Source organism: Hetaerina americana, unplaced genomic scaffold (genome assembly GCF_022747635.1).
Source record: "Hetaerina americana unplaced genomic scaffold, ioHetAmer1.1.p SCAF_1, whole genome shotgun sequence".
NCBI lineage: Eukaryota > Metazoa > Arthropoda > Insecta > Odonata > Calopterygidae > Hetaerina > Hetaerina americana.
Window position 1 is genome coordinate 41,718,478 of NW_027286069.1, and position 17,718 is coordinate 41,736,195.

A 17,718-nucleotide genomic window follows, 5' to 3' on the forward strand; every position below is an offset into this window, starting at 1 on the left:
TTCTTCCAATTTTCTGCAATACATTTATAAATTCTACCCAATTTACCATATCATATGGCTTGTTAAAATACACAAAGCAAACACATCCTTATTGCACTCTTTGTTCCTCTCAATTAGTGACCTCATTACTGTTATGCAACATGCATACCTCCCCCCTTTCTGAACCTAAAATGATCATCCCCCATAACCATATGCCATCATCTTTTTGACAATCTGAAATACTACTTAAGCTGTGTGCAAAATATTAAACCTATTGTCCTTTAGTCCTCGCATATGACTGCCTTTCCATTTTTGGAACTAACACATTTGAAGAAATCTTCTGGCCACATTCCTCCCTCATAAATGCTACCAGTTAGTCGATAGGAACTCTTTCTCCCATGTTTTCATAAACCTTTAAGTAATTCCACAGGTATGTTTTCTACTCCTATGGCCATACTTGATTTCATTTCCCTTAATGCCCTTTCTATCTCACCATCAACTATGCCTGAACATGAGCTTTTTTCATCTACAGCATATCTTCTAAGCTTGATGGCCAAATATATTTACTCTATGGATCTTTTATGCATTACTACTATCTCCATTGAATCTATCCCAATTCATATTTATGAGAGATCACAGATTTTCCATTTTTACTTCTTGGCAGTGCTTCCAAATTTAAATCCAGTCTCTTAATTGCACACTTGTTCCATGTTTAACACCTAATGGTTTAATGCTACTGCCACCCTTCACTGAATGTCTACTCTGGTCTATGATTTCCTATAATTATTGCTCCAATAAATGCTATCCTTCAATCTAGCATCATAAACCATACAATTTTCATATTTGCTCTCTCCATCAACTGCTTTATATATAGGGTGCAACAACATAACTTCCTTTTATGAAAGCGTTTTGTGTTTGAAAAAAGGAAGTTACGTTACCGCAACCTGTATTAGTTTCCCTGACTTAAGGTAAAGGGCCCTTGCTGCTTCTGTTGAATAAAATTACATGGATTTTATGTGACGAAGACCTTAATAGTCTGGGCCAGGCATAGCACTCAGCCCAGGTACTTAGGTTGCCAGGATTTGTATTCATGACAGTGGCCATCATAGCTTTTGGAAGGTAACGGACAGATTATTACTAGTAGAGATAAAAGCAGAACCGACGAACTTGGTTATTATTCAGGTATACATGCCACTGAGCAACCATAAGGAAGAAGAGGTCGATAGGATATACGATCAGTTAGAGGACATAATCGCGCGTGTTCCGGCAGGGAAACATTTTATAGTGATGGGGTTTGGAATGCGGCGGTAGTTGAAGGAAGAGACTGTGATGAGGTGGGTGACTATGGTTTAGGAATGAGGAATGACTGCGGGGAGAAAGCAGTTAAGTTCTGCAGGAGACAGGGGTTAGTCATCACCAACACTTAGTTTGGACATCACAAAAGATGCAAGTATACATGGAAAATCCCAGGTGACTCAGAAAGGTATCAGCTAGATTCTATCCTGGTTAGACACAGGTTTAGGAACAGTTTGATAAATTCGCACAGCTTCCTGGGAGCTGATGCGTACTCTGACCACATTTTAGTTGTCATGAAATGTAGCCCCCATTTCAAAAAGATAAGGCAGGGGCAGTGGGTTAGAAAATGGAATGTAGAAGCATTAAATGGTTTGAAATGGAAGGAGTACAAACAGGCGGTAGAGGAAATCATGGAGGATGGTATAGAGCTAAGCACTATCGAAGAAATATGGGAAAGGATCAAGAAAGGGTTATCGAAAGCCACAAAAGACACTATTAGAACCATTAACGCTAAAGGACTAGGAAACCATGGAACACGGATGAGATGATTACAAAGATGGATGAGCGGAGAAAAAGGAAGAATGTAAACACAGAGTTAAGCAAAATGAAGTACAAAGAATTAAACAATAAATTGAGGCGGGCAACAAATAAAGCAAAAGAAGCATGGTCGAAGACGCAGTGTGAGGCTATGGAAAGTTTGCAGAGGAAGGGTGAAATTGGTGCGCTGTACAGCAAAGTTAAATCTTTATCGGGAATTAAGAAAGGGAGATTTATGCTAACAGCTAGAGATAAGGCAGGTAAGGTAATAGTTAACACAGGAAAGATCCAAGAGAGATGGAAGGAGTATATAGAAGAACTGTATAGTAAAGAACTTTGACCAACAAATTTAGATATTGAAAAAGAATATGACGTGGAGGAAGATAGCTTAGGTCCAGGCATACTAGACGATGAGACAGAAAGGGCATTAAGGGAGATGAAACTAAATAAGGCCTTGGGGATGGATAACATTCCCGCGGAACTATTGAAACGTTTAGGAAAATGTGGGAGGAAGAGGCTATGTGGGCTGATTCGTAGTATCTATGAGGAAGGAATCTGGCCAGAAGACTTTGTGAGATCAGTTTTAGGTCCTATTCCGAAAAAGGTAAAGGCTACATCATGTGAGGACTACAGGACAATAAGTTTGATATTCCACGCTGCTAAAGTTGTTCTTAGGATCATAAACAAAAGGATAGAGAGTAGGGAAAATGATTACTTAGGGGATGATCAGTTTGGGTTTAGGAAGGGGAGAGGTACGCGCGATGCCATTGCAGTAATGAGATTATTAATGGAGAGGAATATAGAACACAACCAGGAGGTTTCTCTCTCTCTGTTTTGTAGATTTCAAAAAAGCGTTTGATAGAGTTAATTGGGAAAAACTAATGAGTATATTGCAGAAAATAGGAATAGATTGGAGGGATAGGAGGCTAATCCACAACCTGTACATGTCTCAGACTGCACAGGTGCGAGTGGGGAACGGGGAGTCCGGTTGGGCAGTGCTAGGAAGAGGTGTAAGGCAGGGTTGCCCATTATCACCGTTGCTGTTCAACCTGTATGTAGAGGAAATGATTAAAGAGGCATGGGAAGAACTGGAGGTAGGAATGAAATCGGGCTGGGAATTCATAAAATCAGTTAGGTTTGCTGATGATCAAGCTTTAGTTTGTCAGTCAGCCAAGGGGTTGCAAGCATTGCTGAGTGAATTAGAAATTTAGTGCGACAGATATGGGATCAGAATCAACATAACTGAAACAAATGTTATGCAGTTTTTCAGAAAAAGAAAAGCTAAGCTCTGCATTAAAATAGGAGGGCAAAAACTAGAGCAGGTAGAACAGTTTACGTATATCTGGGTAGTGTTTTGGACCAACACGGTCAAAGTAGTAGGGACGTAAGGAGAAGAATTGTGCTAAGCAAATAGGCCTTCACAAGGAGAAGGGAGTTGATGAGAGGGACGTTGAGTAAGGATATTAAGAAAAGACTCTTAAAAACTTTAATATGTAGCGTAGCTATGTACGGCGCGGGAATGTGGTCATTGAAGCAGGAGGATAGATGTAGATTGGAGGCTTTTGAAATGTGGGTGTGGAGAAGAATGGAGAAGGTGAAATTGACAGAGAAGAAAACAAATGAGGAAGTACTTGGTATGGTGGGCGAAGAGAGGGGTTTGTTGGGATAAATCCTATGGAGGCAGGAAAAATGGATGAAGGGGGTATTGACCGGCAGTAGGATGTTGAAGACTGTAATAGAGGGGAGAATGTTAGGCAAACGAGGAAAGGGAAGGAACAGGATAGGGATGTTGGACCGGATGAAGGGAAGAAGAAGGTACTCTGAGATGAGTCTTGCTAGGAGTCATACATTTTTTAATTAGTAGCTATGTCCATCCAAAAACCTACCCTAACCGGTAGATTACCTAATAAATAATTAAGGTGGCTTTATGTTCCTTCCTCAATTGTTTTCAGCATGATACCATCCCTAAGATGGCCGCATCACTGGGGTTAGATGTCTCTCTGAGAAACAGATGTGGTGTGGACTACCTATCATCTAGCTCATACTCTTCAACCTATTTGTCACAGGTGACCCTAACCGGAGCAAACATTACTGCTCCCACCAGAAGAAGCTCTTCAACCACTTCAAGGCCTAAACCCAAGGGGAGATGGTTAAATGAAGACTATGTTTGTCAAAGAGAAGTATGTTAATTTCATTAATTTGAAAGTTTTAGCTACTTAAGAGTAATCCTAATTCACTAGGGATAAACAGTGAGATCCATGAACAATAATTTACATTTTCTGAATAAAATAAAAAAGTTCTCTGATTAAAGACTCCAATTCCTCACTCCGTTACCTAATAACCATATTATAAAAAGAAAACATTTTTCATACCATGTATAATGTGGTGGTTCATCTAGAGAAAAAAGAGGCAATCATAGAATTCAGAATTTACTGAAAAACCTGCCACGATACAGCTTTCCAATTAAAGGACAAATTTAATAATTCAAAACCAGAACAACAAACACACCACTGATGATCAGACACAGAAATAACAAAGACAGTATCAAGCTTTATTTTTAAAAAAAAACTTCTTTTGCTATGGAATTTTAGTCAAAATTTTGAGTAACCATACAACCTATTTAGTTTATTTTTCTAGTGGACACAAGAAAAGGTATTAACAGTGCTTAACAGTAAAGCTAAAAGTGTTAACAGTAAATTAAACCAGGATAAGATAAAACGTTGGCTTGTACGAAACGAAATGATTTTTTTCTACAATAGGGAATACCATGTAGCCTATCGTAACAAGTGAAAATAATATGTAAGTGTAGGTTTTTCTTTAGTTTGCTAAATATCAGTTTCTTCAAAAATAAAAAACTACGGGATACATGCTTTAAAAAAACGTAGCAATAAACTTCGCTTCCTTTTCTCCACACCTTTAAGTTCTCTCGACAAATTAATAAGACACCCAAGCTCTACATAGCATACAAGCATACATCATTCGTATCAGACCATAAACTTCCGTTCGGAATGATTAAATTTCTTTCATTCAGTTTCCGAAGAAGCTCTCATTTGTTAATGATCGGTTTGTCACTCATTATCTCAGGCTCGTTCCTTTAGCCATTCCACGGCAAGGATCACGGGTGCTTCTCTACCTGACGCAAATTGTAAAGAGTAGGCTAATGCCGACGCCGAGTTTCTCTCCACCCTTCATCCTTTCCTGTCCATCCCTAATGGCGCAAATGACCTCAGCTGTCGGTCGCCTCCCCTAAATACTACTACTACTGTCTCAAATTAAGCCCAAAAAAATTCAGTAAAATTGATATAATGTCACGATGTTAACTTTAAACTTGCATGAATTTGTATCAAATCGGCCATTAAATTTCAAATGACTTTGAAGTAAAGTGAATGACGATATGTACACATTCAATGAAATGAGTATGCATATCCTTAAAGCCTAGCACAATCTAGTGCGAGCCACCGGCGGTGGCCTCAACCATCTACGACCGCAAAATAACCTCAATTAAATGCCAGCACAACTTCCAAACCTGGAGGAAGGATCCGAACCTGCAGTCTCCAAACTAAACTAAGCTTCTCAGCAGTTTTAAGCGGCTTTTTATGTGGTCCGTGAGCGTAAGTTCTACTTGGCCCGAGCGGAAAAACAATGCATCTCCGTAAACTAATAACGACAAGCTTCTTTAAAGTTTAGCATAAAATGTTCCTATTTTACTCTTATTAAAAATACACTCGAAGAATTGGTACACCTTCCGTGGACGTAACCCTAACTCAGTGGTGGGCACAAATATTTTGGTATGCCGGGGTGGTCGAAACCTTGCATCATAACACCCAATATAAGTTTGCATAAATGTTTTATTTTATTTCCTTTAGCCATTTTCTTAATATTAAAATAATATCTTAAGTAGGGCACGTGGTAGCCCGGGTAGAGTGACGAGCTGCTAATTGGAGAGCCCGGGTTCAATACTGGGTAACACTGTTGGAACCTCCTGCTTCACCCGAGTGTGTGTGTGTGTATTCCGTCATTTTTTGGGTACCAGATCTTCTTGGGGAACCATAGGCAGCACAGGGACAGGAAATGGACTCTACTACCGTACTAATTTGCGAATTTCACACTCCGTCTATGGTTTGGTATTAAGTAGGCTCTACCCTCATCTGTAAAACCATGGCGCCGTGGCTTAGTTGGTTAAAGCGCCTGTCTAGTAAACAGGAGATCGGGAATTCGAATCTCCGGCCTTTTTGCCGGCCCCGGTGGCGGTGGGGTAACGTCCTCGCCCACCAACCCAAAGGTTACGGGTTCGATTCCCGCCTAGGTGGATTTCCCTCCATCTAGGGCTTGGTTGTATGGGATTGCCTTCAATATAATGTCTGTAATGTATGGTTAGGTGGAAGAGGGGACTATTAGTCTCAACCTCGCCCAACTAAGCCGATAAATAAATAAATTAAATAAATAAATAAATAAAACCTACCTCCGCGTTGATTACTCATTTACTAAACTTGCTTGAAAACTCCTAAATTTAAAATAATATACAAGTTATGGAATGAGTGAAGGAGAAACAATGCTTGATGCATCATCATACGAGGGTCATCCGGAAAGTAGTACCCGTTCGTGAAATAAAGACACAAAAGTAAATATTAACAAACATAAAAAATTTTATTTGAAAGAGGATACTTTAAACTACTTCTCAACATAATCTCCAAGCAAATTAAGGCATTTGTCATAACGTGTGACAAGTTTCTGTATTCCTGCTGCATAGTCCTTCGCCGCCAGCTCATTGAGATACGCGAGGGACCCATCTTGCACAAATTTTTGCATAATGCAGATGGTGTTTAACAATTTCATGAACAATTGTTCGAGAAACATTGGGAAAATGCTCACAGATGTCATCAATTGTGACGCGCCGATCGTTCCTCACGAATTCGTCAACTGAGCTCACCAGTTGGTCTGTAATGACAGACGGTCTCTCCGAACGCTCATCGTCGTGTGTGTTCCCCCTCCCCATGTTGAAGTTGCGACACCACCGCCGAACAGACGACTCGTCCATTACATTGTCTCCATACACCTCCTTTAATTGGCGATGAATATCACATGGGCGAACGTTTCTTGCATTGAGGAATTTAATCACTGCCCTCACTTCACAACTGGCGGCGTTCTCAATTTTTTTAAACATTGTAAACAATCACAGAAACAACACAGGCAATGCTAGCGTCACGCAACTTGGCTCAGAGAAGGCAGACAAGCCACTGAAGCTATCTGACCTCGTCCAGCGGCTACTCGCGTCGTCAGCACTTCATGCGGCACGAACGGGTACTACTTTCCGGATGACCCTCGTACATTTCAACAGATTAAAGTTGCTACACCTTGGGAGTGGACTATAATTCCTATAAATATTACTAAGAATTAAAGGCAAGGTTTACTTTAAAATCAGGTGGAGCAATAATATGAAGGAAGGAAGATGAAACAAATCTCCAGCAAAAAGTTAAGGGGAAAAAAATGAGACAATTTTGAGTAGTTTACATGCAATGAAATTCATTGTTTAAATAATAGTGTAGCAAGCGGGAACTTACCTTAAGCCCATTCTAATGCGCAATGCCCATTAAGAGGTAAGTTACTCCCATTTTCAAGTTGAATTATTGAGCAATTATTTCCCGAAATGTAATATACACGCATGCTTTTATTCATTTCAGGATTGGGGATTTTCTCCTAATGATCACCAAAAAACAATTTTTTAGTAAATAATCAGGTTACAAACTGCTCCCCTCATCACTTTAAGGCCATTAAAATCTTAGTTGAATGCAATAAATTATCTGATTTCAACAAGGCAGTGATAGGCAGCAGACAATCTTCCTGGATAGCACCCACCCATTGTATGTGTTTGGGAGGTTTAACACTTAAGTATTAAGGTAACAGTCAAACAATTGTGATAAGTTGCACAACAAAAAATGATATCCTGATAGTACGTGTTACATCCATGTAGTGAGGTCTATAAACTATTTCTTTGAAATAAGATCAGAGAAAATGACAAAGTTAATTGAAAAAGATGAGAGCCTTCTTTTAGTTTGACAGATAGCAGGAACTTGAGATTCACAGTACATTTGTGTTACTTCTTGCTTGATGAATGAATTCAGACAGCCAAAAGATTTCTGAACCACTGATGACAATGTACAAAGGACATAATGCCATTTTAGTTTGCTTCATTGGTTTGGATTAACACACTATGATATTAAATGACTGTAAAACAATACGTGGATGCGAAAAATTTATGCTTGTGCGAGAGAAAATTTGGTGCCTAAACAGCATGAGAGTACAAGCCCAAACAAACATGGTTGGAGGCATCTTCTAGAACAGTGCAAGTACCACTTCCTCCCACTATGTCCATGAGAGTATGACAATCTCGTATGTGTCCTAAAAGGATGTTTTGAAGTGGATTTTACCTTTAGCACAGCAGGAGAATTGGTCAACGGCTATTCTCATCGTAGTTGTACAATCGTCACTGATTTTTCCAGGACTTCCTATTCCTCTGATCTTACCTCATGATTTTTTAAATTTTCCCAGCTTTGATGGAAACACTGCATAGATACTATTTTCCTGTCATGCAGCCACTCCTAATCAATTTTCTAGTGGGCCTATATACATAAGGGGTATACCCTTAAAACAAAAATTTGTAGCATCCTACAGTCAATGCAACAATATAGTGTAAAATGCATACAATTTCAGGGAATCTACATTGAAATATGATGGCAGTATCAGCTGTCAGGAGGACATATATTCTAATATAAAATTACGAGACTTTAAAACTTGAAATCACCTCACGTTGTCTTACACCAAATATTTTTTGTGGTTAAACACACTTTCTTTACATTACAAGTGGACAGGGTTTAATGTTGGAACTACATAATATCTTAAAAATGCCTTAAAAAAATTTATAAACCTTTCTCTTCCATGTTCTAATCACACTCAAGTCCCTTCTCCATTCATCTAATATGTTAAACAACACATCAATATTTCTCCAGCTTAGTTTACATACTACATAATTCTAGCCTATGATCAGCTTCCTGTACATGCAAAAATACAAGGTTATGGGAAAACACACATGAAATAAATCAATACTCTATGATATAGTCCACATCTTAAATAAAAAGATGAATTTCTTTTTTTCTTTATATCAAACAAAACGTTACAAAAGATTCAATGAATAAAATCACAAAAATTTTAACATGTCACTCACTCACACACTCACATAAATTTCATTTACATAATTGGTGGATTATTTGAACACAGACTACCTTTGGAAGGGGAGCAGTCAAGTTTATTTACCTGACGCAACCAATGATCGTTTCTGGTCTTATACAAAATACTTTTAGGGATATTATGAAAGAAACTTCACTGGAGTTGCTCATTCAAATGTTTTTCGAAAGTTTTCAGTTTATAAATAAATAAAAATATTACCACTTTACTAGTAGTAGTAATAAGGTAAATATCAGTCCCTGAGTAGTGCTCGAGCACGAGCAGTGAGTTTACGTACTCTGCCTCTGCTACTAATACTAAGTAGCTGAACTCCATCATCTGAATCTTCATCAGTTCCATCATCTGAGCCACCACCATTTAACTCACTCTCATCTTCTTCTCCATAAAAGTAATTTTTACGTTTTCCACGGGTTGGGCGTGTACTTCTAACAGAACTTTCACTTTCTTTCGGCTCTCTTTTTATAACTTTCCTTACCGTAGATTGTCGTTCACTGGATCTTTTTCCCTTCTGATTATTCATATGCACATAATCCTCATCTTCTCCTTCACTATCTTCCTCACCATCCATTTGTGATTCCTGATAATAAACTCTCTGCTTACCTCGGTTTCGAGTACTTATTCTTGATCGAGAGCTGCTGGCACCAAATTGTTCGACACTGATGATTCGCAACTGTCTACCACTTGAAGATACACGTGATTTTTTCCTACTAGAAAACCGCGAGCTTTTGTTTTCCTCATAATCATCATCATCGTCATCATCATCTTCTGTTGATATCCTTAACTTACGTTTTCTACCACTAGTCCGTCGCTTATTTACACTCACTTCCTGTACCACATCATGTTCACTGTGCTCACTAATTTCACTGCCATCATCCTCTTCCTTTTCATCCTCCTCACCTGATGAACTTGAGTTACTCTGATAATCTTCTGCTTCCCCTTCATCAACATCTTCATCTTCCCCTTGAGGTGTTTTACTTTTAAAGGAGTGACTGGAATACTCCTCCTCTTCATCATCTTCTTCCAAAATGTTCCTCTTTTTGGTTTTTACTCTTCTAACAGCACTAACACTTGCATTGCTTTCACTACTGCTATGGCTACCACCACTTGATGAATGTTTATTTTTTTCTTCCATTTCCTCTTCATTTTCATCATCATTGATGCTGTCTCCGTCATCATCTTCACCATCATCCACATCACTTTCCTCATTGTCTTCCCTCTCTACTGGATTTGGTTTTGGATGCAGTCCATTAAGAGAAGCTCTTAGAGTGGGAACTCTTCCATTGGACATGGGACGGCCAATCAATTCTGAAAGATGAAAAATATAACATATCAAATTAAATGATATTTTACAGGAGTTTCCTTCAGCTATAAATTAGATGGAGAAATTTTTAATTAAAGTACATGTAAAATGACTAAGTGCTTCGGTAAATGTCCATTATTAATCAGTCCTAACTCATATGGTACTTATAATATGTTTTAGATCACAAATATGTTTTCGGAAAAAAGTAGGGTACTTTGCATTAATACCATGGACCATAATAGCCAGTGTCCATTTCTAGAAAAACTAGTCCATTAAAATTCAAAGGTTTTGATCCAAAGCTCCATTTCAAAAGCAATACCTTATACTTCTTCATACTGCCCTAACCAACTCTACTTTAGTACATCCAAATGGATGTGCCCAAACTATTCTACTGATAACCCAACCTATCCAGCTGGTGTCACAACAAAAGAGCATTTGAACAACAAAGTTTAAGCTTTCAATATTGGAAAAAGTATTCATATGAATGAATAGTAGTTATATATACACCATACCCCTCTCACAACTGTAAAGATTTTAGGCTCAGGAGTTCTCTTTTACAAATAAAGCAGTGTTTTTCTCTTACAGTTGAAGTGAAATCCATTATTTAACTCCAAATTAAGTACAATGATGACAGTCGTTAAAAAATTAAAGGCTCCTTTGCATCATATCATAGGTATTGCAGAATTTTTTTGGCAGTAGCTTCAGCAATCTAGTTAAAAAATGAAGCACATATTTGCCGTTCTAAACATTCCATAAATGGTGCACTCCATTTCCCTTGATCCCGGGCTCGACGTTAGTGTGATCACTGAACAATACGAGCCGTAACAGTTGATAGGGTAGAACTCCTCTCATGGTTAAGGATTACTTTCCATAATTTCTAAGTCCTATCATAAGTATTTAATTTAAATGCAAACTTTATTCCAATTAGCTCACAAGCTCAATGATATATAGCAAAAAGGTTTCAAAAAAGAGCATATCCTAAGTTTTTACGACAATAAATGCTATGAAGCAAAACACCCATATAATTTCAGGACTTAACCTTTTGGGATCACAAATGGGGTTAAAAGTGCACATCTACCTATTTTGGTGAAATACCTGTAGTTACTGTTCTTACATTTGTAAAATTAATTAACAGAATATGCACAACATCATGATGGATATGAAAAAAAATGATTGTTTCAGGGTATAATATTTGATTTTAAAGATAATGGTCTATGAAAATTGTCCCAGCAAAAAAAAATAAAAAAATTGTTAATGGCTCGAAACTGCTTTATAAGAGCATTAAACGAAATTTAGACAATTTCATATAAGAAATTCATAAAAACAAAGCAGGTGTTTACCATGACTGCTAGAATAATTGCATAGAATCAATTTTACAAAAAAAAGGGGGAATTAAAATCAAAACTACTGATGAATCTATGCATTTTTAATAAGTCTAATGGAAACAGGAAACTCTCATGAAAATCAGTAAAATTTTACGGTACTAAAATTAAGTGTTTGTTTTTACTTTTTACGGTCAAATGAAAGATGCCAATTAATTGAAGAAGGAAAATTCTATTGATTTTATTGAGGTACAACTAGTTTCAATGCATAAGCGCCATCATCAAACCTTATTAATAACATATTCTTGTAGTTTTGTTTAGATATTTGTGAATTAGTAGATAATATTGTGGAGAAAGGAGATATTTAGTTATAAAATATGCCCGAGCAGGAAAATGGATGGTTATAGAGAGGAATTTAATACAGATTCATTATTCCCATGTTCCTCATTATACATAAGCAATTACATGTCAGAGAAAATAAAAACTACAAGATTATTGCCATTGAATTGCAATGTAAAACTATGATTATAAGGTTTTGGGATAAGGATTGACCGTTCAACAGTTTTGATTATTAGTCAGAATTACAGTCCACAATCTGAACTGGAACAATTTTTTAAAATAATGAACCATCAATTTATGGCTGATCATACTCTTGTAATGGGAGAATTCTGAAGTTTCATTTACAGTCCTCCTCTGACCCTCACGCTCCAAAGAAGAATTTTCTTGGGTAGGCTCTGACAAACTTAAATCATCACTATCACTTTCTATCCTCCTCCTGGAAATTGCTGAAATAAATATTCCCAAGATCAAAGAGAATGAAACCAGTACCATAAAGTACAATTTTACGACACTGTATTAAGAAAGAGTTCTCCCAATCATTTAGTACCTGCAGCATTGACTAGAGATGCAATTCCTGGGTGCTCAAGGCTGCCATTTTCTTCAGAAGACATTGACTGGCAAGCATCTTGCGAGACACTCGCAAAAGATTCAACACCAGCTGATTCTCCATTCAAGCAACTATCATCTTGACTAACATCATCTGAAACTCCAATTCTCTGATTCTCCTCCAAGCGTTTTCGAGCTGCTGCTGCAGCAGACCCTTTTCGTTTTACTAAACCTTTCTTTGAACCATTTACTTCAATGTGATCACAGTTTTGTTTATTTTGTACTTCAACTCTTCCTGTCTTATTAGATATGACTATCTTATTGGCTTCACTTCTTTGCTGTGCAGAATGCCAGTCATTCAACACACATCTCATTTGTTCTTCAAACAAGGCTGACAGCCTAATAGTCATAGAATATATCTGAAACAAAATAAACTTGGTAAAGGAAATATATTTACATGCATCATTCAAAACGTTTTACTAGTCCTTAGCAGTAAATTACAAAGACAAAGTTAATAGATCAATCATACTGATATTAATCAAATGCTAATAATGGATTCTACATTGGCGGACTAGGTGTAACATGAGGAAAAAAATATATTTCCCTCATGTTACATCTAGTCAGCCAAGGTGAATGAAATTCTTGTGAACCTTTACAAGAAGATTTGAAATTCAAATTAATATTCTTGGCTTTCTTTACACAGAACACTATCTACATGCTTTTTAAAAGAAATAATATTACCATACTCTTAAAGAGACAAAATACTTCTGACATACCCTTGACCGTTTATTAGTATTATAATTCTTGGAGTTTATGAATATCAGTCTCACATCTTTTCGAAAATCTTGAGGTGATAAGTAATTCCCTGCAACCAGATTACTTTTCACAGTTTGTAAATCCATAGGAGCATCCACAACATCATAATAATCTGGATGTTCATCACCATTCACAGGATGCCTGTAAGTTTGTAATGGTATTGTTAAATATTAATTTACATGAAAATGTAATTTGAGATACGTTGTACGTCAATTCATATGTTGGTTACTTTAGCCATTAATTTCAGCTAATAGTGAGACAATTCCTACCCCTCACTATTTTTAGAAAGAATATGAATATTATTGATATGCATACTGAAATGATGAATGAATTGTTCAACAACTAACCATGCTGAAAAGAAATCAATTTGCCGGCATAGTGTTAGCTTAAAGAGATACAATTAAAATATATTAAGGCCAGTTTTCATACAATAATAATGATGCATTCATTTTTCTGAAAATTTGGTGCATATTTACACACACAAATATAGGACACTTCTGATATAAACTTCAAAATTTTAGTAAAAACACTACATATATGAATATTAGCGTATAATCCTCTTCTAATAATACATACGAGTATAATCCTCTTTTGGATTTTAATGATTATTCGCACATGGGAAGAGGAACCCCAGAAGAGGATACTAAAAGTAACATGAGAATAAAATTCACCATAGTAAATGGAGAGAAGCACCTCTAAATTTACAGAATATCTCATATTTCTACTCAGGAAGCATTGGGAACTTAACTTTTTACATGATTTGAAAATGCGTTCCTCCCAAGACATATTTCTTTGCAGGATAACTCCCAGGAATTGGGTACTGGAATTTTTGGGGATGCTTACACCACCCACATCTACTGAGATTGCCATGGAAACTTTGTTTTCATTTGCGAAATAAATCAGGCTGGACTTGTTTAAATTGGGTTTTAGGAAGTTAAGAAGACACCATTCATTGAAAATCTGAGCAACTACAGCTGCTCTTTCCGTCTTACTGTCCACTGAGGAGGCTGATCAAATAATATTCGAATCGTCAGCATATGATAATGGATCTATTCCCTTAATGGAATTAAGCTTATCTGGCAGAGATCATAATATAAATTAAAAATAAAATAGGGCCAAGTACAGATCCCTGGGGTACACTCGGCTACATTTCTCTCAGTATAAACAAATTTGGAGCCATTTCTTCAGAGCTCCACATTCTGATGCCATTCACTTAAATATGATTCAATCTATTTGTAGGATGTACCTCTTACTATTATTATTATATGGTAATCTACCGGTTAAGGTAGATTTTTTTTTGGATGGACACAACTACCAAATAAATATTTTGTGACTGATAACAAAACAACTAATCTAACTGATACTTTTCTGAGTCACCTGGAATTTTTCAGGCATACCTGTGCCTTTTGTGGGGTTTAACCTAAGTATTGGTTATGACTAACCCCTGTCTCCTTCGGAAATCAATTGCTTCCTCCCCGTGATCATTCCTCGTGCCTAAACTGTAGTCCCCCACCTCATCACCATCTCTTCCTTTGCCTACCATCGCATTCCAATCTCCCATCACTATCAAATGTTTCCCTGCAGAAATATTAGCGATTATGTTCTCTCACTGATTGTAAATCCTATTGACTTCTTCCTCCTAATGGTTGCTCCGTGGCATGTATAGCTGAACAATGACCAAGTTTGTTGAAACTGCTTTTATCTCTACTAGTAATATTCTATACTGACTGTGTTTCTTCCTACCTCTTTATTTAATATTATGGCAACCCCTTATTGGCTCTCGTCCCCGCTGCTGTATATTATCTATTTATTTACACTGTATTCTATAATTATCACTCCAGTAATCCCAGCTATCCTTCCATCACCTTGCATATTCCTAAAATATCTATATTTCCTCTTTCCATTTCTCGCTTAACATTCTCTAGTTTTCCTGTCCTCAACATTGTCCAAACATTCCAAGTTTCTATTTTAACTAACTTGGGTCTTCTTCTTCTGCATCTTCTGTCCTGCTGCTGTCGGTTTTCCCTTGCAAGGGCTTTGTGGGATGATGCCTGCGGAGGCTTTACCTCTCCCGCTGCCAAGCATGACAAGGCCGCTTGGGCCGAGTCCCGTAGTTGCCAGGACTCGTATTCTCTACTTTATCCATCATTATGCTCTTGGGAATAATAATTCAGGTGGTTTCCCATTGCCTTCCTCAATACTGTTTTTAACATGACACCATCGCTCAATGGCCGCCCCACTGGTGTCAGGCACCTATGCAGCTGCCTCACTGAGGAACAGACATTGTGTGGACTACCTTTCGTCTGGCTCCTAACCTTCGACCTATCTGGTATGGGTAACCCTACCAGAAGCAATTATCACTACTCCCACCAGCACAGCTCTCGGGGTCATCAGAACGCACAAGCCTTTCCACCACATCAAGGTTGTAGTCCGTGGGAGGGGACGCATTGAATATGCTCTTATAAAATGGATGCAGGTAAGATAAACTCTTCTAATATTGCAAATAAAATGAATTACAAACAATTTATTTGAAGTTAATCCTTAGGCTTCCGCGCCGTCTATCTGATGAATCCATGCTGGTTTCCGGGAATTACCGTCGCGTAGTTGACTTCGACCTGAAGACGCCTCCAGGACTGGGGGCGAAACAGTTGTCAACCAACTAAACTATGCGACGGTAATTCCCGGAAACCAGCATGAATTCAATTTATTTGAAGGTCTATTCCATTACAAACAATGCACCGTTGAAGTAAAGAACATCAAAATCCTAACAAAAGATTGTTAAACAATTGCACAAATGCCTGAAATATGTTAAAAAATACTCAACAAGGTCTATTCCAAAGGTCAACATACCTGAATGGCTCCGAATCTTCACACTGCCATAAGGAATCAAGAAGCTCCTTACATCTCCTTTTCCAACACCAGCTTATTCCACTATGAGTACTTGATGTGTCTTGAACTCCAATTGAACTTCCTCGACAACTTCTCCTTAGCCCTGAAACACTAGGAAGACTTTCTTCTGACTTGCTCCCTGAACTGTTGCCGTACCTGCTGCATTTTATTGCTGCAATTCTCTTGGGTCGCTCTGAAGGCACAGATTCAGTTGAACACAAATGTAAATTGGATTCTTTATCACTGTCTGAGGCAAATTCCTCGCCAACTGTTCGAGAATAATACTGCCAACGAGATGAAGTTGATAAAGAAGAAAAATGATTTCGTCCTGTTTTACTACTATTAAAATTACCACTCGGTCCTTCACTTTGACTAGTTTGTTTCCTTTGTGATGGAGCACCACATGTATCACTTTCAGAAGAGCAATAATTGTCAACAAGAAGTCTATATTCACCAGAAACATCTGATAGCGAGTGGTCTCTGCAAAACAGAAGAAAATGATGCAATTATTTATCCATTCATTAATGCAAGAAAGTTAGTGACAATCGTTATCATTAAAATAAGAAGTAGAATGAAAAGAAATCAACTCTGGCTGATAAATGAATTACAGTAATCCCAAAAATCCAGTCCTGGATAAATTTTTAGCGTGTACCTTCAGCATAAATTACGTACATTGGGATACAACTTTATTGTAAAATAACAACTTGATGTAAAACATAAATACTCTTTATGAGTAGTCATAGGGTTATGTGCAAAATAATTTAATTGCTAAAAAAAATTAGCGATTAACACTTATCAAAAAGCATAGGTATACACTGTAATGAAATGGATTTTTCACTGACTAAATCACAAATGGTGCTTCACCATTCATAATTCAGAGGTCCATTTCACTTGTTTTTTCCTATCATATTCATTTCGAAATTGTAGCAGTATATTATAAGAAATTCCTATGGTCAGTATTTTAATGATTCATGTAACCTCACTGCGTGGGGTACTAAGTGCAGAGTGGGAATGGTGTAATGTATTGTGATCTCTGGGCAAATAAAAAGTAATCTTAATGCAACAATTTCAGAGCGTAAAAATCATTCGCCTTGACTGGGACTCGAACCCAGATCCCTCAATATCCGGTCGAGTGCTTTAGCCACTTAAGCTACCGAGGCGTCCTCTTAAACTCTGAAATTTTGGGGCTTTTAAAGGAACTAGATGTTATGACGAAATACCGTACATACAATGTCACATGCATTCGTAGTCGTGCGCGAGGCGCCACTGTCCACGAGGTTAACATGATCTCGTCTCTCGTCATAACATCTAGTTCCTTTAAAAGCCCCAAAATTTCTGAGTTTAAGAGGACGCCTCGGTAGCTTAAGTGGCTAAAGCACTCGACCGGATATTGAGGGATCTGGGTTCGACGCCCAGTCAAGGCGAATGATTTTTACGCTCTGAAATTGTTGC

General features: G+C 37.6%; 1 protein-coding gene across 4 annotated transcripts in view; it reads right to left on the minus strand.

Moving 5' to 3' along the window:
- Window positions 1-8,925: 8,925 nt before the first annotated feature.
- Window positions 8,926-17,718, minus strand: part of BRWD3 (bromodomain and WD repeat-containing protein) — a 67,315-nt gene continuing 58,522 nt past the window's right edge. For all 4 annotated transcript variants that reach the window (XM_071588826.1, XM_071588833.1, XM_071588818.1 and 1 more), the window contains 5 exons: window positions 16,228-16,746; window positions 13,338-13,518; window positions 12,563-12,980; window positions 12,327-12,461; window positions 8,926-10,359 (listed from right to left, as the gene is read on the minus strand). In XM_071588826.1, coding sequence (XP_071444927.1) covers window positions 9,287-10,359; window positions 12,327-12,461; window positions 12,563-12,980; window positions 13,338-13,518; window positions 16,228-16,746 — 2,326 coding nt within the window. In that variant the 3' untranslated portion in view covers window positions 8,926-9,286. The remainder of the gene's footprint in view (window positions 10,360-12,326; window positions 12,462-12,562; window positions 12,981-13,337; window positions 13,519-16,227; window positions 16,747-17,718) is intronic.